The 27,719-nt window shown below is 38.8% G+C and overlaps 1 protein-coding gene across 2 annotated transcripts in view; it reads left to right on the forward strand.

Annotated features, from left to right (window-relative positions):
* Window positions 1-27,719, forward strand: part of CDC14A (cell division cycle 14A) — a gene marked incomplete at its 3' end in the record, with an annotated part of 164,610 nt that overhangs the window by 79,449 nt on the left and 57,442 nt on the right. For both annotated transcript variants that reach the window (XM_079913594.1, XM_079913593.1), the window contains exons 6-8: window positions 7,298-7,364; window positions 10,377-10,439; window positions 23,975-24,062. In XM_079913594.1, the coding sequence (XP_079769720.1) occupies window positions 7,298-7,364; window positions 10,377-10,439; window positions 23,975-24,062 (218 nt within the window). The remainder of the gene's footprint in view (window positions 1-7,297; window positions 7,365-10,376; window positions 10,440-23,974; window positions 24,063-27,719) is intronic.

Raw genomic sequence — 27,719 nt, forward strand, 5'->3', positions numbered from 1 at the left:
TCTTTAATGTAGTCTCCACATTGTAAACACTGTGACTCTGTTTTTCATTTATTCTTCATTTCAAACAACTTCATTAACAGAAATGCTTTCTTATTGTTTTGTGTAAATATGTTCTTTCATCTCTGGTTTCATCTGCTCATTATTAACATTTACAGGGTTGCTTCATTCTGAGTGATTTCTTAGATTCGTAGGTTGCAAACAGTGGTGTGTTGTTAAACCGGCTCTGTAATTAAAGAGCATTTGCTGATTTGTGTGGTGTAAATTTTCCCTCCAATGCTGATTTGGGCTCTCAGAATTTTTGAATATCTAACAGTTGACTCTTGAGAGCCTGTAGAAAGACAGCTTTAGTACAATAGGGAATCAAGCCCTTTCTCTTTGTATCTCTTTGTGGATGGTGATTCTAGTTTTCTTAAATTTAATTTTTCTTCTACTGCTTCTCTGCAAAATAAATGTAAAAATAAACAAAAATCCCAATTGCTTCACCTATAAAATATTCATAATTCAGTATTTCATTCAACAAATATTTATTGACTGCCAGTGATTTTTATAACCACTTCATAATAGTTTTATGGTTCAGTTGACTGTTATGCCAGAAATCACATTTAGAAAGATAGAATTGCCGGGATGGATAGAATTTGGATGGTCAAGCATGAGGTTGAGCTAAATTTGTATTTGGATGTCTCTAGATAGCTGTTGGTTGTAACATTAGTCTTCTGTATTGGGGGTTAGAGACACATGATGTATTCTTCAGCAGGGATGAATGATTAGAAATCCTGGGTGTTTGGGGTATTATTACCTTATGTCCTGAACGAAGAGCAGCCTTGTGTTTACCTGTTTAAGAGAGTAATGCAATATATGGTAAAACTGTCATGGTATATAAGTGTTAGAGCTGTAGTTTTCCCAGGCAGCACAGGATGTGCAAGCGTTTTCCCTCAATTGACGTCTATGGGATTTCAGTGGTCCTTTATGAGGGAGGTGGAAAAATACATGTCCTCTTATTCAGCTCAGTAACTGTTTGGCTCAATAAATATAAATGAATGCATGGATGAATGAGTAAAAAAGCAAACCAGGAGTTAAATAAACAATTGGGAACCAAAACTGCAATAAAAACTGTGGGAGTATAAAACTTTGTAGCACATTGGTATAGTGATTTAAATCCTGAAAGCTCTGTGTAGCCTCTCTAAAGTGTCTGGGTTAAAATAAAAGTGTGTTTAATACCACTTGACAAAGAAAGAGAAAACTACTTTGAGTGTCACTGCTTTTTAGCTTTATTCAGTTAATACTCTTTGGCAAAGAGAACAGAAAGAAATGATCTTAAATGGACAGAAGGGATTTGGGGTTAATGCAAAGAAAGCTCTTCTTGCTAGTGAGGATGGAGGTGTCAGGCTCTCGAGTTAACAAAAGTGGCCATAGGAGATCATCGAACATTTTCTTGGGATGATCTCCCAAGTTCCTTTACTTAATTTAAACGTTTATTGACAAACATTTATTGACTATCTATTTCATGCCAGGCACTGTATTAGGTACTAAAGAGACAATGGTGAGTAAAAAAACATATAGATCCCGTCTTCTTAGGGACTATTGTAGAGAGAGAGTCAGGGAATCAGATAAGCACATCATGATATAATGTCAAACTGTAGTTAAGTCCAGTGGAAAACAATGGGGACCTGATCTAGCTGGAGTGGGGTTGGAGGATTTTCCCTGAGACAAGTCATCTTTGAGCTGGGATCTGAAGGGTGAGTAGGGTGACCTAGGCAAGGCGATTGGAGAACATGTGACCAGGGGAGCAAAGGTTCAGAGTGCCCCTCTGAGGAGCTCAGGGAAGGGGGGTTGTGATGGGCACAGAGAGTGAGGGAGCATGATGTGAGGAGGAGACTGGAGAGGTGGGCAGGGCCAGATACCACAGGCCTTGCATCCATTTTAGGATTTGAACCTTTCCTCGAGACAGCAGTGGGAATCAGAGAAGGGCTACAGCAGAAGAGTGGCTGGATCAGACTTGCCTTTTAAAGAAATCACTCTGGCTGCAGTGAAGAGAACTGATTAGAAAGGCGAGGGGTGGATGTGGGGAGGCTCTTGTAGTGTGTGGAGAGGTGCTACGTGAGAGGCAGCAGAACCGAGGAGAAGTAAATGCGTTCACGAGATGTTTAGGAGGGAAACACAGTGGGGCACGGTGCAGTAGGGTACGGGAAATGAGAGAGACAGAAGGACTTCTGGGCTGTAGCTTGAGTGATTGTGGAAGCTGTGTCTTTTACCAAGTTACAGAGGGTTGGAGGATCCGATTATTGTTGTTGTTTTGAGGTAGGGGCAGATTCAAGAGATTCTTCTTCCACAATGAGTTTGAGATGCCTTAAGACACCCAAATGGAAATGTCATGTATGTGGTTGGCTGTCCTGCCTTGGAGTTTTAAGGACTTTGTGCTAGGGAGATAAATTTGAGGGTTATTGGCAGATAGATGGTACCTTACATAGATGAGATCGTGTAGGGCAGGGATTTTCAAAATGTGGTCCCTCCTACCAGCAGCACTGATACCACCTGGAAACTTGTTAGAAATGCAGATTCTCAGACCCCGTTCCATACCTACTGAATCAGAAACTCGGGTGGGGCCCAGCATTCTGTGTTTTAAGAAGCCATCTCGGTGATGCTGATGCTGATGAATGCTAAAGTTTGAGAGAACCTGGTCTCGGAAGAGAGCATGGAGTGCGGAGAATTTGAGTCTGGAATTGAATCTTGAAGAGACTGGGAGGTGAAGGATGACTTTGCAGAGGAGATTGGGAAGGAGTAGTGTTTAGAGAGGTCAAAGCAAAATCCAGGAACAGTGAAGAGAATATTCAGAGGGAATTACTTGTTCTTGACCGAGTAAATAAAATGATGCTTGCAGAATGTTCCCTGAACTTAGAATAAGCAAATCTAGAGACAGAAAGTAGATTAGTGATCGCCAGGGTTGGAGTGGGGACGGGGAATGAATGAGGAGTTATTGCAAATGGGTATAGAGTTTCTTTCTGGTGGTAAAATGGTTTCGAATTAGTGGTGTGCATTGTGACTATACTAAAAATCACAGCATTATGAATACATTAAAAATCACTGAATTGTACATTTTAGAAAGGCTAAAATGGTGAATTTTATCTCAATTAAAAAAGAAGTCCCCTGGGCTTAGCCGTATGGAGGTCATTGGTGACCTTAGTGAGAAATGTTCATGGCATGGATGAGGGTGGAAGCAGAACAGAGGAGGTTAAGATGTGAGAGAAGAGAAAGTGGGGGCAGGAAGATGAATAGTTTTTCAGAGAAGCCCTGTTTTAAAGAGGAGGCCAAAGAGAGGGTGGTGGCTGAAGTTAAGAAAATTTCAGATATTTTTTTTCTTTTAAAGATGGTAGGGACTTGAAAATGTTTGACTGCTATTGGGAAGGATCCAAGAGAGAGATACGGAGAGGAAAGAAATCATCCACTGTGTTGAATAATGATGCAGTTTCAGGGTAGGAAAGGACTTTTGAGTTTAATAGAGCCTGGCGTTTTCCTAATCTTCACCTCCATTTCCTATAACAATGTAGGTGAAAAATATTTCTTGCAAGCCATCTGCCAATTCAAACTTGAACGTCGTGTGGGGCAGGTTAGCTTGCTGCCTTCCAGGACCAACCATTTTATTTTTAGATGGTTCTAACTACATTGGGTGGTTGAGGAGACTCAACAGGTAAGATTTATTTATAAAGTAGGAGATAATATTGCTTTTATAGAGTAAAATTTTTCAGCTTCTTAAAGTACTTTCAAACTTATCATAGTCATTTCCTTCATTCTTATTTCCAGAAGAACCCAGTGCTGCCACTTCCTGAGCCTTTTGCGAATTATCTGGTATTAATTGGGTTGATGCTCTGATTTTTCCCCTGTCACCTTAGTATTCAGTTTTCTTGGTCTTCTAATTTATTATCACTCATGTATCTGACTTCCAGCTTTCAGAATTTTATTGCTGTTGTCTGTTCTCATTCTCCCTGACCTTGTTGGATTCCATTTAAAAAAGCCTTTTAAAATTCTCTTTTTAGTGGGGTTTTTGTAGATAACATGGATTTACTCTGCCACCTTTATCTTTCTCCCTTTTTTTCCCCAGAGAATATGTAACATGTTTTTGTGTCCCTTCACTTTTATGGTTACTTTCCTTTGACTATGTATGAGCCAGGTGCCACTAATAAGCCATTTCTCTCTTGCGTAGTTATGAGGGCAGGTTTTGGGAACCTGTTGCCTTCATGAGGATTAAATGTGTTAATGCATTTAAATTACCCAGCATAGTAAGTGTTGGAAAAAGGTATGTCATCAACTTTCCCCAGTCCTGAGGATGTGACTTAATTTTATTGCAGTCCTTATTATATTTCAATTTGTGAATGTCAGCCTGTCTTTCTAGCCTGCTGTAACTGCTTTGTATCCTAATTTTGTCAGATGGCCTGTTAACGCACCCTCGCTCTCAGGTCTGCACATTTGATCACCAAGTCACCAGAGCTCTCTTTTCAGTTGTTGGTAAAAACTGTGGCTATGCTAAGACAAGAGATATCATGATAATCTCACCATGCTTTGCAGACAGTACGAGAGACTGGATCTGGAGCTTTTCTGATAACTTACATTTGTGGATCGGTTTAGCTGCGTCTAGGTGGGAAGATACACTTGAGGGAAGTAAGGAGCACCTTCAATTCTTATTTCTTTTACTCTTTTTAAATACAGATAAGTTTTTTCCCTAAGTTTTTCTTTTCTCTACCAAAGCAGTAGTTTTTAAACTAGGGTCTATAGAGAGAATTCAGATGACAAAAATATCTTTTTTTAAAAATTAATTAATTAATTATTTATTTATTCTTGGCTGTGTTGGGTCTTCGTTTCTGTGCGAGGGCTTTCTCTAGTTGCGGCCAGCGGGGGCCACCCTTCATCGTGGTGCGCGGGCCTCTCACTATCGCGGCCTCTCTTGTTGCAGAGCACAGGCTCTAGGTGCGTAGGCTCAGTGGCTGGGGCTCACGGGCTTAGTTGCTCCCGGGCCTAGTTGCTCACGGGCCTAGTTGCTCCGCAGCCTGTGGGATCTTCCCATACCAGGGCCTGAAGCCGTGTCCTCTGCATTGGCAGGCAGATTCTTTTTATTTTTATTTTTTTGCGGTACGCGGGCCTCTCACCACCGCGGCCCCTCCCACCAAGGAGCACAGGCTCCGGACGCGCAGGCTCAGCGGCCGTGGCTCACGGGCCCAGCTGCTCCGCGGCACGTGGGATCTTCCCACGAACCTGTGTCCCCTGCATCGGCAGGCGGACTCCCAACCACTGCGCCACCAGGGAAGCCCACAAAAATATCTTTATTTTCACTAGCCATGTAAGTTATAAGATTGCATCCAATTCTAAATGTTGGAAATAAACTATAGTAGTATTAGCAATATAAGTGACTTTTTCACAATAGAAACTGCATTTTTATATCCCATTGCAGTTGTTGCATATATCTTAAGATATTTATGTTCATTTCTTCTTTAAAATTATAGTTGTTATCAGACCTGCTACTAGATCTTGTTATATATCAATATTAACAATAAAGTATGGTATTATAAATTTGTTTTGTTACATTTTGATGACTTTACATTTAATTGCATTAGTGTTCTGTTATTTCTATGTGTTTTATTTTATGCCTTTAAAAACATTCTGAGAATAGACATTCACAGGCTTCATCAGAATGATGAAGGGGGGGTCCTGCTGAAGGGGGGTCCATGACACACAAAAGATTCTGAACTCTTGTCCTAAAAAGACAAGTTCCTACAAAGGAATGTGTGGTTATTTATATAAACTAGTATTTTGTCTTAGATCCCCAGCTACTCCTTTCTCTGGTTTAATCCCTTAAAATTTGCTTCTTAATATATGGCTTATATCTTTACAAGATATTTGAAATGGGGTTATTTGTTTTTCACTGACCCATGAGTTCAGATGGCATTAAAAAAAGAACTCTTGAAATCACGATTAAATATCTAGAATAACCCTTCCTTAACATAGGTTAACGTTGATGTTTCAGGACTTAAACATTTCTGTTAGGCTGCTTTGCTAACCTACTATTTTTAAATTAGGTTATCAGGATGCTGAAACTCAGTGATGTTGACATTGCATTTAAATTCGTGGCTTAGCAGCCATAGTTTCAAGTTACCTTAGATGGTTGTGATACAAGATTCAGTTTTATGTTAATTATGTGTTAAAGCCTTTAAGGGTCATTTTCTCCTCATGGATCATCTTCTGTGGCTGCCCCCTTCCTCCTCACCTTGGACCAACTCTGTGTGGTACATTTGACTTTGTGATTGGCAGGTGCCTGACAGCTCTGTTCCTTCAGGTCAGCAGTGGGGGCTGGGAAGAGCGACTGAGAGCCTTGAGGTCAAGTTTCTTGCCTTGGACACCTTGGAACATTGTTAGTGTTAAAGCTCCAGTGCCAGTTCTTGCTAACTGACCTGAACTTGATACTTCAGTTTTATGTTGCCTAAAGCAGGCCTGCTAAGTTGCTCTAAAAATTTAAATAAAGGATGAAGCACTCAGTTTTCGGTGCAGTAGGTCTCCACTCCTTTTCATAGAACACTTCATGGTGCATTAGAAGCTCTCCTGGATCCTGAGAGGAGATTGTTTGGAAGCATTTTCCTTGGCATTTTTTTTGTGGGGGGAGTGGGGGAATGAGGGTGGGGCGGGGGGCAAAATGGAGGTAGTGGCATATAATCCATGAAAACAACTGCCAGGTTCTGTTGACCTGCGTGCATTGTCCCATTTAAATTTTTACGCTAGGATTTGCCATATTCCTGACAGATGGTTGTTTCTCTGTCTGAATACTTCTCATGATGATGCATGTTTTCGTTAATGAAATACTCACTGTTAATAATAAGAATAGTCATAATATTTATTGTTTCCTTTGTGCTAGGCACTATAGGAAGGACTTTATATTTTTTAAATGTAATCTGACAACAATCCTGTGAACAGTAGCAGCTATCAGTACCTTCATTTCACAGATGAGGAAACCAAGACTCATAGAGGTAAAATAACTTGCTTGAGGTCCCAGCCAATTTGTGGCAGTGTTGGAATTTGAAGGCAGCCTGATTCCAGAGCTCAGGTTCCTAAATCTGCTTTCTTATTAATTCAGCTAGTTGGATTAAAGCAATTTCAGAAGTTCTGGAGTTAAGCTAGTAAGATCTGATGTGTTACGTAAGTTTACCGTGTTGACAGCTGTGAATCCAAATAAGCATGTCTCCAACTGACTTTGGTATTTTATTATTTGAGTGTTCTAAATGCATGTTTTTAATGTTAAGTTTTCTTGTGTTCACAGGGATGCTTCCTTTGGAAATTGCACTTACAATCTCACCATCCTCGACTGTTTGCACGGAATCAGAAAGGTAATAACAATCTCCTTGCTGTGGTCGACATTGTAGTTTAACAATATGAAAAAAGAATTATGTCTATATCCTTGTTTGTTGTTGGAGAGAAGAGAGGGGAGGGAATAAGAAGGCAGCTTTCCACTTCTTAAACAATGATGGATCTGTAATACACAGACCACAGGGCAAATAGGGGTGGTGTTTCAAGGGATAACTCTTCTTATAGAAGTGGAAGGGGTCTCCCTTTCTCACTTAAACTATTTGTGTTATCACTTCTGTCTGCTGCTGTGCCTGTGATGTTGCTTTGTCACCTGCTCAGCTTCATTATCAAGCTAGATCTTCGTGTGGGAGGGACAGGAAGTTATCTAAGTCTCCTCTGTTAATGTGGAGAACATTTCCACATTGTTTTTCTAACTGGATAGTATTACATGCCCATGAACATGAAGTAGTAAGCAGGTCAGATATTATTATCTCATTTTTACAGTTGAGGAAACAACCCCAGCGAGGTTAAGTCACTCTCAGGGCCACAGGGAGTTATTAGGAGGGCTCGTTCTAACTCAGATTTCCATATCAATATGGAGTTCTTTCTCATATCCTATCCAGGTATGTCATAAATCAATGGTTGTCAAATGGTGGGGACTTGTGGAGAGATGCAAATTCTCAGACCTCATCCGAGACTGATTGAACCATAAATTCTGGGAGTAGTGCCCTGCTGTCTGTGTTTGTATAATCCCTCCATGTGATTTGATGCACTCTGAAGTTTAGAGTCATAATTATTTAGTTATTTATATATATTTTGGAGAAGTTAATCTAAAAGATCTTTGAGAACTTCGGAGCATGTTTTAGAAACATTGATTTACAAGCTGAGAAGTCATGCATGCTATACTGTGAATTCTAATGAAGGTTCAAGGTACATCATTCCATCTAGAACATATAGTCATGACTTATGAGTCAGGAATGTACGTGTTTCAGAACCCATTGGCAAGGGTCATCGTGGACTGTAAATATAGTATCAGTAGTGAGTCTTGTTCTAGTTTCTTTTCTCTGATGTAATATAACATTGCTTTGGCCTGTTTTAATTTGAGAAAATTGCTATGGTAAAATATGGTACTTGTTTTCTGTATGTATATTTTTGACTTTGATATTTCATCTAGAAATGAATGTAGACTCTGTAAAACTTTAGTTCTCTTTTCACTTAAAAACTATCAAGATAATCTAGCCTATCCCCTGCAAATAATATCACCAACACACACTTCCAGTAACACCAGTTAAGAACCCTTCTACATCCAGTATACCCTTATGTATACCGGATATATCACCCAGTATACAACCTAAAATTGTAGCATTTAAAAAAGTAATTACTTATTGTTACATTATTATTATTTTGCCTATCCTGCCATCTGGTACAGGCTGTTTCTTTTATAAAACTTATGAAATTGAAAAAGAGTTCACACTGGAATATCCTTGCCTGTTATTATGGTAACTGGTAACTTGATATAGACATTTATGACATCCTTCCTGTTACAAAGGAAAGGCACGACTTTGTTCATTAAGGTCTTCTGTAAATTTCTTGTTTCATCAAATGCTGGGTTTATTTTACCCAAATGAAGATGAGATTTTAGAGGATCTGATAGATTGTTCAACATGTCTTTAAGCAACTGGGACACACTTTCCCTCTGTACATTCTTCTATAAAGCATCGTGTGCTGGGCTATTTTTGTGGCAATGAGCACCATACCTCCTAAGAAGGTAGACAGACTATGGCCACATTTTTCCCTTTGTAAGAAGCATATCTTTCTGATTTTGATGTATCAGCGTCATTATAAGCATCAGTTATATATGTGTGAACCACACACAGAGGCATACACAAACACAAACCCATTTAAAAAAAGAGGAAGGAAAGTTATACTTCAGGGCATTATATTCTCACCATTTTCTCTGAAATGGTACATATGGCTGAAGTAAGCGTCTTTGTTTCAATGTGGAATAATTTAAATAGCTTGTTCTGCTTATCCTGTAGAGGTTGTCTAAATCAGTGTTGTCAGAATTTATAAGAATCACCTAGCAAGGCATTTTAAAAATGATGATCCCACCCCCAAAGAACCTGATTTCATAGTTCTGGGATGGGGCCTAACGGTCTGGATTTTAAATATAAATAACCTTAAGTGCAGGTGGTCCATGTTCTACATTTTGGAAAACACTGGTCTCTAAGGTATTTTCAAAGATAGATGTACTAAACTTGGCTTAACAGTTTCTTCTATTTTTAATGACTTGATCATGTAACTTTCAAAAGTAACTGTGGTTTGGTATTCTATGGTAATCTGTATAGCTTCATGACATACAAAAAAAAAGACTGTCCTCTTCAAAATATTTTATCTGAGTAAGCCAGATAGTTTTTAGTTCTAAGTCATTGGTTACAAAAAGGAGTATGAAATTTTTCTTCATGTTGTTAAACAGATCAGTTCTTCCTTCTAAATTGTAAGAGTAGTCAAGTACATTTTTACTCTGTCAGAAACAATCACCATAAAACAAATTCTCTTAATGTAGAGTTTTAGGAACAAATAAGGGCCTAAAATGCTCTTTTTACTAAGTATTTCACTAATGATAAAAGGAAAATAAAACCTAAGAATAATTGTTTTTTCTTCTAACTGAAAATTTAATCACTATTATATACTCTGTCATAGTTAGGTATAAATTAATTGCATAGTTCCCAATAGGTTTTAACTATACATTTGCTAGTATGTTCCATTTGATATACATAAGTAATTTTACATACAAAACTAATGTATATTAGACCTTAAGAGACATATTTTGTGGGACATATTTTCATGTTTTTCTAAGTGTTTAGTCCCACTGGCAAGAAAATCTCAAAGCAAAATTAGATGTTAGATGATTGCTTGGTATGCATTACAAATAAAGGTTTCAAGCTTTCTCCTTCAGATCAGGCAGGATCATTTGTGAGCAGGAATTCCAGAAACGGCTAGAAGTCGTTACCAATTTCACATGCAAAAACTAATTCAAATTCTTATTTTAGGGATTACAACATGGATTTTTTGACTTTGAGACCTTTGATGTGGATGAATATGAACATTATGAGGTTTGTACACTTTATCTTTTTGCAAGATATAATTTCACATTGATTAAATTGTTCTTTTTTTCCTAGCACTCAGGTATTGCAAATTGATTGGCTGCTAAATAAAAGCATTCTGCAGTTTTCTATAGTTGTCGGTTTAATCCTTTCAGCTTTGGTTATTGCCTTTGAACCAGGACTTATCAAAATTTTCATTGGGAAAATGCCATACCTCTCTATATTCTTTCATCAAACCTTTATTGACAATTACTTTGAACCTTCAGTTTGTAAGAAAAAATAATTTAAAACTACATTTTGGTAGTAAAATTTTGTTACTTTTATTTTTTTTAATTTATGTTTTGGTTAAAACAAAACCGGATTTATGCCGTATAATATTTTTGACTGCATATATTTTATTTTGAAATACATCTGAATGTACTCAGTTCTAAGAGTTGGCTGCATTTTTTCCCCATGGTGCCATTACAAAGCTTTCGAATAGTATCTTGCCTGTTCAGTGAAGCAATTTAGGCAAAGGCTGTCCAAGTTACATTGTGCTATAAGGAGATGTTGAGGAAGAGCACTTCCGGGGTAGTAGAGGAGTCTAGAAGTAGTTAACTTTTCCTAAAGATGAGACATCTGTAGACTCTGAGTAGTCTGACCACTCCATGAAACTGAGCTCGTCTGTCGTGGCTCTCCTGAGGAGTTATAACATTTATCACTCTCCTTAGCAAGACAAGGGTAGCCCTCCCATTCTGGGCTCTACTTCAGGATGTGTCTATTTGGATATCCTGCTTACATGTTAAACTTAACACATCTGAGAAGAAATTAATCATCTTTCACCCAAACATGGGCTTCTGCTTTGTTCCTCTGTATTAATGGCATCACCATTCTACTGTTCACCCAGGCTCAAGACTAGAAACATTTCTTTTTTCTCGCCCCCCCAGTCTAATGAGTATTTGAGTTCCCGTTGCTAGGGACCCAGGATGTATTTCATCTCTTTCTTCCTTTCTGTTCTCACTTCCTTCCCCTGGCTCAGGTCTTGTGTCCCATCCGGTAGACTATCACAACTGCTCTTCAAGCAGCCCAGGCCCTTCTCCTCTTGGTCTTTCACACACTTGACTGAGTGGTCTTAAAACAGAGCTCTCGTCTTGTCTTGGCCCCAAACTGGCTGCTGCTCTCATTACTCGGCTCAAATGAGGATAAACTCCCCTGTCCTCGTATTGTTAGCTTTGGATGAGGTCCAGCCCACCTTGCTAGCATGTCTCCTGTTTCTCCCCTGTATGCACTCTCTGTTCCAGCCGCACCGAGCTGCTTATTTACTGTTTCTTGAATGTCTCTGCACGCTGGCTGAGCTTTCTTTCTCCAGATACCTGTCTCCTTTAACATTTCCCTCCTCCACTTGTGTGTGTAAAGTCCTCCACAGGTCAGCTCTCACTCTCTACAGAATTCTCTCCCCCTCAATTTCATGTGTCACAATTTGTGCTTTCCATTTTTCTTACATCCTGGCTATTTGCACACAAGCCTTATTTTCCTTATTAGATTGTAAATTCCTTGTGGGTGGGACATGACTAAATGGAAAATATGTATTGCGTTCTTGGGTAGAAAGATTTAACATCATAAAACTGCCACTTCTCCCCAAATTAATACATGTAGTACAATTTATTAAAAATCTCCAAAGAATTTCTTCTTCTTTTTAAACTCCAAAAGCATCTTTATTGTGGCATTTCTAGTAGTGTCAAAAGAAAAAAAATCCCCCCCCCCCCCCAGAAAAAAAGAACTAGAAACAAAAAGACTATGTCCTTATAAGGGGAAAGGTTGAATAAATAACCTGTAGTACAGATACACCATGGAATGTTACACAGTCATTTGAAAAAATTGATGTGAGCTATACCACTTGTCTTGGAATGATTTCTATTATATATTGACGGGAAAAAGTTGATACAGAAGAGTGCTTATAGTATAATCCCCCCTTTTTAACAAACAATGACAAGACCCCCTCCACCCTGTACATGTATATGTGTATCTGTGTTACATGAGCAAAGGTAATTTCCTGTGAAGTGAACAAAGCTTAAATTTTAGAGGGCCCCACTTGCATGGGTGCCTTTTTTGTGTTCTTAACATTGTATTCTTTTCTTAGAATGGGCCTCCACCTTAGATAAGTTTCAGTTGCCGCCCAAACCTGAATCTCTGTCCCACGTATATGAACCTGGAGAAAAATATATGGTGAAACTCTAAAGCCATTTCAGTGAAAGGAGAGATTACAGTGGAGGCTAGAGAGGGAGGAGGGGGAGGACATGCCACAGTAAAGAAAGAAAACTTGTCAATGTCTTACTTATTCCTTTATCTTTTTAAAAACTTTAATGGTGATGTTGAGAGTTAGTTGAAAAAGCGATTGAAAAACCTGAAACATAGTACAATTTCATTCTTGAGAACCAACTAACAAACCAAACATCTGGTAAGAATGTGGTCACACTGTACCCTGAATAAATAACCACTACCATCACCACCACCACCACCACCATGAGCACCACCACGCCCACCACCATCACCAGTACCACCATCACCATCACCAGCACCACCACCAGCACCACCACCACCAGCACCACGAGCACCACCACGCCCACCACCATCACCAGTACCACCACCACCAGCACCACCACCACCAGCACCACCACCACCAGCACCACCGCTCAGGTAATGGCAGGAGGGAGAGGAGGCAGTTGGTGAGCATTTGAAAAGTTTTCCGTCAGATAACTTCCTCTTTGAGAACGATATATCCATTCTGTCATAAAGCCAAAAAATAGAAAAGCACAAGTTGAAGCGTGATCGGCAGGTGGTGGGCATTTCATAAACGCTGCTTAAGGAATAAATGGATATAAGTAAAGGAACTCTCTTCCCGACAAACTGTGGACCATTCATTCCTTGTGATAACTTCTCCCACTGTTTGCTCTGCTTCGGTGAGTCTGGACATTTGGTAAACTTGTGGAATAGCTAAGTTCATAGGCTTCATTAGCTCCAACAGTGTCAGTATTCCAATGTTGTTTGTAGTTTTCAAAGTAAAATTTTATCACTGATAGCAAATTATGAGAATGTAAGTCTTAGATAATATGGCAATGCTCAAGTTAAAGCTTTTTAAAAGGGCACTTCTGGACTAAACCACATTTAATATATAATATGACTCAAGAAAAAACCTAAAGTAATGATGTGGCAGTTCTGTGTGAGATTAAAAGGGAGTCTTACGGAAGAAAAAAAAGAGAGTCTTTATGATAACAGTGCTGCTTATAAATGCTGTTAATGACAAGGTCAGCACAAGAACCACTCTACTCATTCTGCAAAAGGGTCTAGAGCAGTGCTGTCCAATAGAATTATATGAGAGTATATCTATATCTATATATTTTAAAATTCTAGCAGCCATATTTAGAAAAAGTAAAGAGAAATGATGAAATTAATTTTAATGATATATATTTAATGCAATATACCAGAAGTATTATTTCAACATGTAATCAATATAAAAATTATTAATGAGGTATTTTATGTTTCTAACTTTGAACTGAGCCTTTGAAACCCAGTGTGTAGTTTATACTACGGCACATCTCAGTTTGGACCAGCCACATTTCAAGTGCTTGGTAGCCACACGTAGCTAAAGTGCAGATTCTGCAAGGACAGGCTTGCCAATGAACTATCATAGCCCCTCAGAATGACGTGAAGCCTAGGATGAGCAGTACAGGTTGCACCTTCTAGCTTCAGGTGATCGAATTGTTCACATAAGAATTAATTTCAAGGCTCTGTTCTATTTAGAAGGCTTGGGGTAAGATATCTCAGATAGCTTGCTTAATTTTCTTGTGGCTTCCAAATAGTCCACTGTATTGATTATTGATAAACAAACGTATCTTCTAAAATATGGTCTCTCAGGTTCTTTGCCAAGGTTCTTTGCACTGATCAAATAGATATAAGCCTGGGAGCTATGCTGGGAAGGTCCAGTAAAGTAACTGCAAGATGGTGGCCCAGAAGCTTCTGCTAGGAATCAGTGTCACCTTTTCCAACAGGCTTCTTAAGGTATTTTCCAAGAACTTGAGAAATCTAACCATTGATCAGTACATTTGAAAAATAGAAATAGACCTTTTGCCCTCAGGAAAAACAATGAAGATGAAAGAGTTTGAGTATTCAATCGAGTTATGTACCTGTAGGTATGTGAGGAACTGTATCTTCTCTAGTAGTAAAGCTTAGTGGTTTATTGCTAATATAGGACAATATTCTGCTTGTAAGACCCTGAAGTGGCACCCATATAGAGGCTGCCTTCAGTCAACAACTGTTCTTTTGAGAAACTATCCTTACCAAGTAAGACCTTGTCTAAACACCACCGATCACTAATGATGCTACTCTTAAGCAGTCATTATTCATCAAAGAGAATTTGAAGTTGTGTCTTCAGTTCCTTATATTGGGTGTCCCCTAAGGAAAGCAAAATGGGACTTTCCACTGTTTACCAGAAGGCTTGCCATATTTGATGACGTCCCTGTGTTGGCCATGCAGAGATGAGCTCACAGAGCAGTACCATGTGCCTAGTTGAGGGGAGGGGAGAGGGAGAGAAATGCAAAGAAATGCAGCTTCAGTGGCAGCATTTGGAGATGCCTTATCAGTGTGGCTTACGTTAATTACCGCATCCAGAATTTGGTCCATGCAACTTTGAGGAGCTGCCTTAAATACCCTTTTGGGAATCATCTGGAGCTTAAAGTTCACGTAAAAACCTACTTCCAACGCTAAGAAATTACTTTGACTTCTTTCTTTGAGCTATTTCATATCCGCCATTATTATTTTTCTCCATAAATCATTCCTTTATTTTGAGAAAAAAATGCTTTCTATGAAATAATTTTGTCAATATGAGGATATTTTCCCAGAATATCAAGTTATTACTGACTTGCCCCTGTGCTTTTACATGCTGGCAAACCTGGGACACTTCTTCACCATGGGTTACTTGACGGAAGTGGTTAGAGCTGGGCTTGGCTTCTGTAGGCCTGGTGACAGACAAATTGGTTCCTGCCTATTTGAGAGTGGAGTCACAGCACAAGGCTTCCTCTTGTTTCTCCCGTCACGGCACACGTGGAAAATGTGACAGTATTTGATCAGCACTGTGTGGTCATAGCTCACAGCTTACGGCAGCTGGCTGGGGAACTCTGGCTGCCCCAGCACCAGCCCAGGAAACTCCATTCTGTTACACCAGTTGGGAAGCTCTGTTCTACAGAAATAACGGTGTACAGGTCAACGTTTGTTTTTCTTTTCATTTTTAAATTTTTAAATTTATTTTTGACTGCATTGGGTCTTTGTTGCTGCAGGCGGGCTTTCTCTAGTTGCGGCGAGCAGGGGCTACTCTTCATTGCAGTGGCTTCTCTTGGTGCGGAGCACGGGCTCCAGAGCGCAGGCTCAGTAGTTGTGGCACACGGGCTTAGTTGCTCCGTGGCATGTGGGACCTTCCCGGACCAGGGCTTGAACCTGTGTCCCCTGCACTGGCAGGCGGATTCTTAACCACTGTGCCACCAGGGAAGCCCTTTTTTTTTCATTTTTAAAAGGTTTATTATCTGTCACTTAAGTACAAAAAATATTTCAAGTGAATGTTGTATTTCTACCCTTTAAAATATATATTTTTTCTATTTTATTTTATTTATTTTTTTATACAGCAGGTTCTTATTAGTCATCCATTTTATACACATCAGTGTATACATGTCAATCCCAATCGCCTGGTTCATCCCACCACCACCCCCAACCCCCTGCCGCTTCCCCGCCTTGGTGTCCATACGTTTGTTCTCTACATCTGTGTCTCAATTTCTGCCCTGCAAACTGGTTCATCTGTACCATTTTTCTAGGTTCCACATATATGTGTTAATACATGGTATTTGTTTTTCTCTTTCTGACTTACTTCACTCTGTATGACAGTCTCTAGATTCATCCACATCTCTACAAATGGCCTAGTTTTGTTCCTTTTTATGGCTGAGTAATAGTCCATTGTATATATATACCACATCTTCTTTATCCATTCATCTGTCGATGGGCATTGAGGTTGCTTCCATGACCTGGCTATTGCAAACAGTGCTGCAATGAACATTGGGGTGCATGTGTCTTTTTGCGTTATGGTTTTCTCTGGGTATATGCCCAGTAGTGGGATTGCTGGGTCATATGGTTATTCTATTTTTAGTTTTTTAAGGAACCTCCATACTGTTCTCCATAGTGGCTGTAACAATTTACATTCCCACCAACAGTGCAAGAGGGTTCCCTTTTCTCCACACTCTCTCCAGCATTTGTTGTTTGTAGATTTTCTGATGATGCCCATTCTATCTGTTGTGAGCCAAGAAGATGTATCACACTCTTTACGGCCTCAATTTGGTAACTTTTCAGTTAATTTATTGAACAGATGTTTATTAAGTACTTCCTGTTTGCTCAGTATATTTACTAGGCTAATATTTTTTTTTTGGAAGGCCTCCTGTAATTTTGTCTCTTCATGGGTGGGGTTAGAGCCTTTCTTCTTATCACCTGCTGTCGTAGATTCCATATATCCTTGTGCCTCAGTCTGCAGATGTTATCATGTTTGACCCTTCTCATATGTTATACTTCCATCTTCATGTTTATCAGATTAATTGTCTGCACAGAATTTCTCACTGATCTATGACAGGCTGAATGTCATAGTGAGAATCAGTGAGAAATTCAGCAATTCATAATCCATCATTATTCCTATTATCACTAAGGGATGCTCTTTTGGGAAAAGAGCATTGCTGTTCTAGAAGGTGATTTCACATTATCTTGGCCACATTGCAATGTAGCCCGTCTGGGAACTGTTTGTGAGAAAGTGTTGGTCAATTCTGGATGCTTGGGACTGGGTCTTTCTTGGCCCTTGGGCCGCTTCCATCAAGTCTCCACATAACTCTCAGAGTCTATGTTTTAGAAATTAAGTAAGTCTGATTACATCACTCCCCTACTTTAAGTCTTTCATGGGCTCCATCCTGACTGAAAGTGTGGAGGAAATGCCAACTCCTGAATGCAGCGCAAAAAGCCCTTCTGGACATGGGCTTTGCCATCTTCCCCATTTTCGTCCTTTTCCCTTCCCTCCTCATACCCAAGTCCATGCAGCAGTGCATCTTCATGCTGTTGTGCCTTCAGACATGCTCGTTCCCTCGTCCTCTTCCCTGTGGTCCTTCCTCCTCTGCCCACCGAATTCATGTATTTACATGTCTAAGGCATTTTTAGCTCGATGGGAGCTCTTCTCACACAGCGTGTGTGATGCTCTGTTTACACACCTGTGTCTTCCCTGCACTCTGGGTACTTGAAGTCAAGAATATGTCTCTCTGGACATATATACACTACCAAATGTAAGGTAGATAGCTAGTGGGAAGCAGCCGCATAGCACAGGGAGATCAGCTTGGTGCTTTGTGACCGCCTGGAGGGGTGGGATAGGGAGGGTGGGAGGGAGGGAGACGCAAGAGGGAAGAGATATGGGGATATATGTACATGTATAACTGATTCACTTTGTTACAAAGCAGAAACTAACACACCATTGTGAAGCAATTATACTCTAATAAAGATGTAAAAAAAAAAAACACAAATAACAAATGTTGGAAAGGATGCAGAGAAAAGGGAACCTTAGTGCACTGTTGGTGTGAATGTAAATTGGTACAGCCCCTGGGGAAAACATAAAAAAAAAAAAGAATGTGTCTGTCTCATCTTTGTGTCAATAAGTAACCCACTGGCACAGTATACTTGTAGTGGGCAGTCATTAAATGTTTGTAGAATGAAAGAACTAATGAATAAATGAGTCAATAAGTTCTAAAAAAAAAGGAGTATAGCACATTTCAAGATATTTTATATAATCTGTTAAAAGTAACTACTTTTCAATGGAAAATGACCAAGACATATTAATTAAGAATCCATTCTGATTTTGTAGTAACACTCCAGGGGGAAAATGTATTGACTATGGTAGACAACTTCCTGAAATGCTGTTTCTGTTTTTTCATTACCAGCCAATCTATGCAGCAAGAGTGAGTTGTTGTTGTTTTTTTTCCAACCAGTTATTTGCAGCACAGATTGCTAGATATTGTAATCTTCAACCAGGGCTTGCGTGTAAGGCCAGTTTAGTTTAATATTACTAAACCTGGAGAGACTGTCTCCAGGTTGACTATGTCATCCTTCATTGCAGTTAATAAGTAAATTGTCAAGTGATAAGGTGGTGTAGACTCCCAACATTGCCCTTTTGCATACACATTGAGAACTAATAAGGTTTGTTAGGCCTCTTATCTCTCAGTGTGTCACCTCAGGTCAACAGCAGGAATAATTGAACATCTAGGGGATGATGTTTCAAGGCTTTGCTTTGGATTAGAATTTGTACGGCAATTTAGAATGTAACCTGGATTCTGCTTGATTTGCCCTCGACTTGTTCATGAATTACAGAACTGGAAAAATGTGAATTTCTGCCACCGTAATTGTGAATTCCTGCCATAAGACTGGGATCAGGCAAGCTCCAGAATGCAGGGATATGGGCATGTCCTCACACCTGGAGGAACTGGGGAGCTGTGCATCCCACGGTGATTTGACTGTTCAAAGAACTATTAGAAGCATTTGCCTGGAGCTATCCTGTAGTGTTGATTATACCCCTCAAAAGCCACAAGTTTAAGGAAGCAAGATACAATCCTTCCTGGACCCAGTGTTTCCACATCTTCTAATACAGTGCACCCACTGCTGGTTCAGAGATTATGTTGGTTAAATCTATAAAATGTTTTGAGGTCTAAGAAATTTCCCATGTTTTTCCCTTCTTCTTTAATTATTGTTTGTTCTCTGTCCCTTCTTTTACCTCCACTTCTTAAGAGAGCAATCTTGACTCTGTTTTCACGCAGTCAGTCAAAGTGATGGTCTGGCCTTTACTCTCGTGACTCAACGGAAACTGTTCTTGCTTAATGGCAAGACTTAGCCAAACCGAATTGTTGTGCTTGGTCTTCTTCCTACTTGATTTACTTTGTGGCCGCTCTCTAATTCTAGAAACTCACTTTCTTTCCCTAACCTCAAAAGTTCTGTCTTGGGTTTCCCTGGTGGCACAGTGGTTGAGAGTCCGCCTGCCTATGCAGGGGACATGGGTTCGTGCCCCAATCTGGGAAGATCCCACATGCCGCGGAGCGGCTGGGCCCGTGAGCCATGGCCACTGAGCCTGTGTGTCCAGAGCCTGTGCTCCGCAACGGGAGAGGCCACAACAGTGAGAGGCCTGCGTACCGCAAAAAAAAAAAAAAAAAAAAGTTCCGTCTCTTACTTTTCTCCTCCTTCCATCTCTGGCCATGTGTCTCAGGATCCCCTGCAAGTCCTTTCCCTTCCCTTGCCCACCTGAAACGTGCTGGTCTCTAGGGCCATGTGATTTCTGGTTAAATACATTCTCCATGAGTGAGGGGACTGTTTCCAAATTTCAACAACCATGTATGTGCTGCTGGCCTCAAATCTGCATGTCTTGAGCACTGGAAAGGTACCTGCACACGTGCACTAGATTCTTGCTCCCTGTGGTTGCATTAGCACGGCGTTCGCTGGGTGGGGCTGCGAAAGCAGGCCGCCAAATGTTTTCTATGTTTAGAGGTGAAGCAGTCGTCCACCTGGGGCTCCTCTTTCCCTCTACCACACTGTTTCTCTCAAAAGTAAATCCTAAGTAATAATCTAGAGTTTGACTCTTATTTAAAGCCAGATGGCAAGGGAACTTAATTTAAACCAAATACCTCAAATATTTACTTTGATTTAAGCTCATAAAGTACCAAATTTGACAGCATATTTGCTGTTTACGTAATACAACTATACTATCAACGCTATTTTATTGTTTCAGAAGTAAGGAAATATAAAGAAGGTGCTTTTTAATGAATAAAAAAGACTCTGTAGTTCTGTCTTTATTTTTAAAATAATCTTTGTGCCACCATTAAACCTCTTATGTACTTGTATTATAACATTTATCAAAGTTTAATGCAACTTTTTCTTTAATGGGTATCTTAGTTCAGGCTGATATAACAAAATATCATAGACTGTGTGGCTTAAACAATAGACATTTATTTCTCACAGTTCTGGAGGCTGGGAAGTCCAAGGTCAAGGCACCAGCAGAACTGTTGTCTGGAGATGGCCCTCTTCCTGGTTCGTAGATGGCCAAATTCTTCCATGTCCTCCCTGTGTCCTCATAGAGGGAGCTCTCTGGGGGTTTCTTTTATAAGGTCACTAATCCCATTCATAAGGGCTCCATCTTCATGACCTAATCACCTCCCAAAGGGCCCACTTCCTGATACCATCACGTTGGGGATTCGGTTTCAACATATGAATTTTGTGGGGGACACAAACATTCAGTCTATCGCAATGGGTAAAATGGAGATGGTAATAACACCTACCTCACAGGGTTGCCCTAAAGATGGAATGAGTTGCGTGTCATAGAGTAGTGCCTAGCAGAGAGTCCGTGGTATATCTGTTAGCTGCTATTATTATTAACGTTTTTTGTTACTTGTTTTCAGACTCCTTAAGGGCACAGAGGGAATGCTTTTTATTATTTTATGTGTGACACCAAGTTATAGTCCTTGATATATAATAAAAGCTCAGCAAATGTTTTAATGAATGTTGAATTGTGCTTCAAAACTGTTTATCCATGTTGTCTTAGAAAACACATCTGTTGATAAAGGGAACCAATCCAATAATTGTCAACCCGAAGGTCTGTCTTTTCTCTCTTACAGTCTGTTTAACATTTGGTAAAAAGGCCAAATATTTTTCAGTGTTTTAACCGAAAAATATCTCTGTGACCATTAGAACAGAGTCATGCCTTACTGGCACAGATTTATTTCTTAGAAGTTATAAAAATTCATGTTTTCAAGTCAAATTAGATTTTATTTAATTTTTAATCTTTTTTCAGTTTTAATACAGTTTATTTTTACTTTGTAAGACACTTTGATTTCTTTTTATTTTTTCAAATTTTATTTTCAATGCACCAGGAGAGTTAGCTATTCCAAAGAAATCTGGTGAGTCTTATATGTAAGCCGAAGGATCTTATAGTAACATGAATATTAACAACTAAATGTATCAGTTTCAAGAATTCACATTTTCATTTTGGGGTTTTCTTGTAGTGAAGAACATCTGCAGTTTCTCTACATAGTACTTGGTAGGTTGTAGGCTTTGGACTGGAAGAGGTAAAATTATTCTCTCACCTCATCTTTGCCTAGACATTTGTTTATAAAATGTGGTAATGTTGGAAAGTACCTTAAGTTCCTATCTGATCTAGGTTTCTTGGAAGTGTGTGTGTGTGTGTGTGTGTGTGTGTGTGTGTGTGTATGTGTGTGCACTCGCACTTGTGCACAAACACATTTAATTAGAAAAACCAGCTTGTGTTATCTTAAATATTTTATTACTGATAAATATTGACATTTGTATAATCCACTGTGAAAGAAGGCACAGATAGTAATTTTGGAAGCTTACCAGTAAGGTTATGTTATATTATTCAGTTAAAAGCTGTAACTTTCTTATTCATTTTTTTTCAGATTTGGATCTAAGACATAAATCTTTTTGTTTACTCCATCAACCTTATCCAGGTTACTGAATATAGCCCAATATTATCTAATGTTTATCTTTTTGGGTAGGCAGATTTGCAAACATATTCTTTTGGTTCTGTGAGTGAGTTCATTGCTTCTCTCCATATGATTGATTATAAAAGGTTACTGTTTAATCAAATGGATGTCTATAATCCAAATAAACAGACATAGCACAATGTATATATTTATCTAGGCCAACTTCGTGGTCAAGGATACAGGAATAGTGAACATAGAAACCTGTTTTCTTCTACTGTTCATAAATAATTGGTTTTAGCCTTTTGATGCTTAGAGCATACCCTTATTTTTGAATTTTTAAATAATGTTTTAAGCTTAAGTATTACTTGAGATGGATGTTAAATTCTTTATCCAAATTGTTCTAAATAGATAGCTATGCTTGAGATTTAATTTGGCATGTGTAATCATAACACTCGGCATCTCTAAGATTCTATTTAGGGCATTATGGAGATTTTATGTTTATTATGATTAGATTAATGCAATTCAGACATTTACAAGGTGTCATGTCAAGTTTCATTTGTAACTTTTTATAACTGGGAAGAAACATCTGCATTTTAAACATGAAAATTATACAGCCAAGTTATGATTTTTGTAGAAATCAAATCTAATGGGTAGTGTAAGTAATTAAAGTAGAGGCTCCAGGTTTCCTTGGTAGGATTACTCCAATTTATTTTAACAAATACTTCTGAGCTCTTACAGCAGAGTGCAGGCTCTGTACTGACACAGATTCCTACCATTGAGGTCTGTGCCATGTAGTGGAGCAGAGAGCCTTTTCTGTGGATAACCTTGGCCCAGCAAAGAGAACTGCCTTCCTTCCCTGCCTGGGGAGGTATCTATGCAGTGCTATAGAGGGTGGAGACTTGGAGACTAAAAGCTGTGCCTGGTGGTGGAGGATGGGAGTAGGACTGGTGTTGGGGGTGGGTGAAAGAATGCTTAGGGGAAGAAGAGATACATATATTTTGTGATGCATTGCACAGCTGTGTCCCAGTAGCCTGCAAAGTTTGGGTCCCCTCAGCCCCGCCCCAGTGTTCCCTGGATTCAGAGGCACACCAGGAAGGGAAGGAAATGAAGGAGGTAATGGAGCAGTGGGAGGATGCTTGGCCCCTTGCCTGGTCTTCAGGCCTTCTGTGAGGATCCTGGAGTGTGTGGACCAGAGGCTGACAGCTGGTGATCAAAGTCAGCCCACAGATGTGTTTTATTTGCTTTCCTAGTATTAAAAAACAATTTAAAACAGTCAACATTTCAAATATAGAGAGATTTTACATGAACATCCAATTGGAAGATCAGCTATATTCAGTCAAGTTTTCCTGTGGTCAGTTGGCCAGAGCTGAGGAGCATTTGCCTTTATTTATGTCTCTTGCCTGACCCTTGTAGCTGTTTGGTTTGCAGCTCCTGCAGGAGACTGTGGCAGTCTCCAGTTTGTGGTACACCCTGAGGGTTTGATGAGCCTCTATTCCTCACTCCTGTCTTCTGTTTCCCCGTCTAAAAATCAGCACCGACAACAGATAGAAACCTGTAAAAACAAACAAAAAATGGAGGTGTGTTCATCATGACCCTGATATTTATAGATTTTTTCATTGTTTAAAGTATGTTTACCATGTTCATGGAAAGTGCTTATATTTTCTGTCTTCTCTTATTTCCCATTATTTCTTGCTGGGGCAAGCAATGTTTGTTTTCATTTCATTCCATTGCAGAGTGGCCAAGAGACAAAATTATTTTCAGCAAAGTACCTCCACTTTAAGTAAAGTTTTCTAAACTTTTCTTATGGTCTAGATAAAAATTTTTTGAAGTGGATTGAATTCATAACCATTTTGAGAATCAGATGCATGTTTTTATTTTAAGCTATATTATTTTGTCTTCATGTATGTCCAACTAGTCTAGTACTAATAGAGTGAAAAACGGTTATATTTGTAAGGGTTTCCTAAATTGTATAAGAATTATAAAATATTTTTCTTCTCTTTTCTCACAAAATTCTCCCAGCGAGTTGAAAATGGTGACTTCAACTGGATTGTTCCAGGAAAATTTTTAGCATTTAGTGGACCACATCCAAAAAGCAAAATTGAAAATGGTAGGTTTTTATTTACTTTACCCTCCAAAAATTTATTTCAATTCATCTTCTTTGAGTTCTTAATATCCTCAGATAATCCTTTCTATTGGTAATATTCTCCAAAGACTATTTATTAATTAAAAAAATTGAACAGTATTTCAATTGTTAAATTACTAATTGAACAGTAATTAGTGTGTTAAATATTAGAGTTTAGTAAGTGGAACTATAATCACTGTTTTAAGACTATCAAATTTTTAGGTTGCCATAAATAGGGTGTTCACTTTACCTTGACCCAATTATTAAAGAAGAATCTGAGAAACCAACTGGTCAAAACAGTAAGCAGATTGCTGAATTCTATCAGTGGTTCTCAGATTTATTTGGTGGTGATGGCGTGCTATACCTCAAGGTATTCTTTGGTAGCACCATGTTGAATAATGACGATGATGGTGACAATAGGTGTCATTTATTAAGTGCTAGTTACTAGCTAATCACAGCATCATCTCATTTAGTGCACACACAACTCTATGAGGTGTAGGAACTATTACCTCTGTTTCACAGAGGAGGAAACGGAGGCATATGAGTAGGAAATTTGCCCAAGTTCACAAAGTAATATGCAGAACTGGTGAGACTCCAGCCAAGAGCGGGGCTCCTAAGCATTGCCACTACACTGATCTGTTTAGTTCCATCATGGCAACTAGGAACAATTTTCTAGCTGACAATAATTAAATTACTTACTTGCAGTATATGTAGAGCCAGGGGCATACATATTCAGGAAGAAAAAGCATGACAAAAAAATAAGCCTCTTGAATGAAACATGATAGGCTATGTGTGTTTTCCCATTAACATATATTTTTTACTTAATTATTTTTTTTAACCTCAGATTCCCAGAAGACACGTAATGATAGGTACCAAAGGTTTAAGAACAGTTGATGGGAGAAGTACATAAAATTAAAAAAATATCACCCATGAACATAATAGCTCCTTTTTGCTCCCTCTCTAGTCTTAGAGCTGGAGCACTAGTCCTTGGAGGAACATAATTTGAAACCCTTAGTCTAGATTTATAAGTTTATTACTCTTTCATAACCATCATCATCATCATCATAAGTATTTATTCTAAAATCTAGTGTCATTGTATATGGTTATTCATGCATTTAGATTTGATAATTTTTTTTGAGTTTCCGCACATGTGCTTATCATTTTATACCTATGACATATCTCACAGGGAACTCTGCTTAAATCATGGGGATTGAATCATCCGCTCTGGGGATGGGTAATCCAGGTCTACAGAGTTACCCTAACAAATAAGATGTCTCTGTACTGAAGCCATAATTAGATCTTCTCATTTACACATCATGAATCCGGTTCGCTACAGACATTGACTGAATAACCTGCTTTGTTGGCTTGTTAGGAATAACTTGTTAAGTGCCTGAGGAAACTGCTTTCCACCGTTGGTCTTTCAAGACAGGATTGATTAAACCTCCCTTTAGCCTTCTGTGCAAAAAGATCTGACTCAGACCCAGAAAACCTTAGTAGGTGTATGGTTTCAGTAGTGGCTTTGTTGTTGGGTGTTCATTTGGTGAAACTGAAAGAAATTTGCCATATAGGATTCACTTTTTAAATGAAATTTTCTTAAAGAGAAGATGAGAGGTGTAATTTAAAAAACCCATTTAAAATATTTTTATAGAGGTAATGCATGATTTTTTTTTTTAAGAAAGAAAATGCAGATGAACTCATAAAAACAGCATTAAAGAGACCTATAATTCTACCCACGTTTTCTAGGTTTACTAGTTGGTGGTGGGATTATTGGGGATTTTAGTTTTCTTTCCATCTGCTTCTCTGTATTTTTTATTTGCACATATTTTTTTCTCTCTTAAAGAATATATACATACACACACACAGACTTACAAAAATATTCCTTTTTTTTTAACTAGCATGGAGTCATAACATGATTCCTGTCTTATAGCAGCTTTTTTTCACTTAATATATCACATACTCCTTTCCATGGCAATAAATGTAGATCTTCGTTATAATTTTCCATGACTGCATTCAATGACTATGCTATAATTTTACTAATCAATCACTTAATTTTTGAATGAGATCTAAGTTGTTCAATTTTTCACTTTTTGAAAACTACAGTGGTTGGTATGCATGTCCATACATCTGTTTTGCAGCCCTGGTTTCTTTTCTAAATTCTTGGAAGTAGAATCACAAGATAAAAGGACATATTTTGTGTGTCAATTGTTACTTGTCAAAAGTCTTAAAAAAATTATTTTTGGTCCTATATTACAATATAGGGAAATAATTATCCACCATTTGCTTATATGCTGGGAGTGGTGCTGATAAGCCTTTTGTGCACACCTCATCTATTTAATAAGCAGAAACACCCCCTGGAACAGGTGGTAGTTCTTTTGTGGAAGAGAAGATGGAGACTTGGTAACCTAACTTGCCCAGGTTGACATAGCCAGAAAGTGGCAGTGTGTGGATTCAAACACAGGTCTCTTTGATTCCAAATTCTGTGTCCTTTTTAATTTTACTACAGAGAAAGAACATGTTCACTACAGAACTGTAAGCAATCTAGATAAAAAGTCACCTGTAATTATATAATCTAGAAATAGCCACTGTTGAGATATCGTTCTCTCTATATCTTTTTTTTCTATGCATATACTGTGCCCTCTCACATTGAGAAAAAAAGGTGTGAAAGTGCTGCTTACCTAATACTTTCCAGTTTTTATGTCTAGAATAATTTCATTTAAGGCTGTTGTTGGTAAAATATTGATATTTTACTGGAATCCCCATTTTAAGATCTGATATTCACTAGAAGTGTCATTTTTTTTGTAAAGTGGTTTAACTCTGTAAATTCTTTTTGAACTTAAGACTTTTTTTTTTTTTTTTTTAGTTGAGAAACCCCTGTATTTTCTGAGGTGGCTGAAAGTCATCTTAGGGGTCTGTTAGTAGAAAAAGGTAGATTTTTTAAGGAGTTAGCACTGAAATAGCTGTTGCTAGGATGTAGCAAAAGGAAGCACTAAAACCTTGGGGTCTGGCAGAATGCATTATAGCAGTCTTAAGTGTGTGTTGTCAACAGAGACCAACTAGGAGTTCCTTTCAGCCATCTTTGCTCACATTGTTTTGACAGGGGGGACAAGAGGAGCCCTAATAACCCTTTTTTGATTAAACAAGTGTGACTTGATAAATGAATAATATAGCAGTAGAACAAATTGGATTTCAGATTTTCCCCCAAAACCCTCAAACTCTTAGGTGGCAATGTCCTCATCTCTACTTCAGAAAGAAAGAAAGAAAAAGGAAAGAAAGAACAGGGAAAGACAGCTCGAGACAGGGAATCCAAACAGTTTGAAGCATCAGCCTGCTCATTGAATGAGAGAAGCTAGGTGTGAAGAGCCTGGGCTGCTTGAAGTCTGGCTCTGCCCCTAACTGGCTGTGTGAACTTCGTGGAGTTCCTCAACTTCTCTCATCATCAAACGGGGAAATAGGATGCACATTGCAGGCATTTGGTGAAGATTAGGGATATTATAGGAAGTGAGTGCCTTGCACAGTGTCGGGCACATTAGTAGGTGCTTATTAGGTAGCAGATATTCTGATTACATTTTTATCATTAATGAACCTGATAAACATATTTTATTGCTTTCCACATTTGCCTGCCTGTTTTGCAGTTTTTACTTT

The sequence above is a fragment of the Stenella coeruleoalba genome (assembly GCF_951394435.1).
Source record: "Stenella coeruleoalba genome assembly, chromosome: 1".
NCBI classification, from domain to species: Eukaryota; Metazoa; Chordata; class Mammalia; order Artiodactyla; family Delphinidae; genus Stenella; species Stenella coeruleoalba.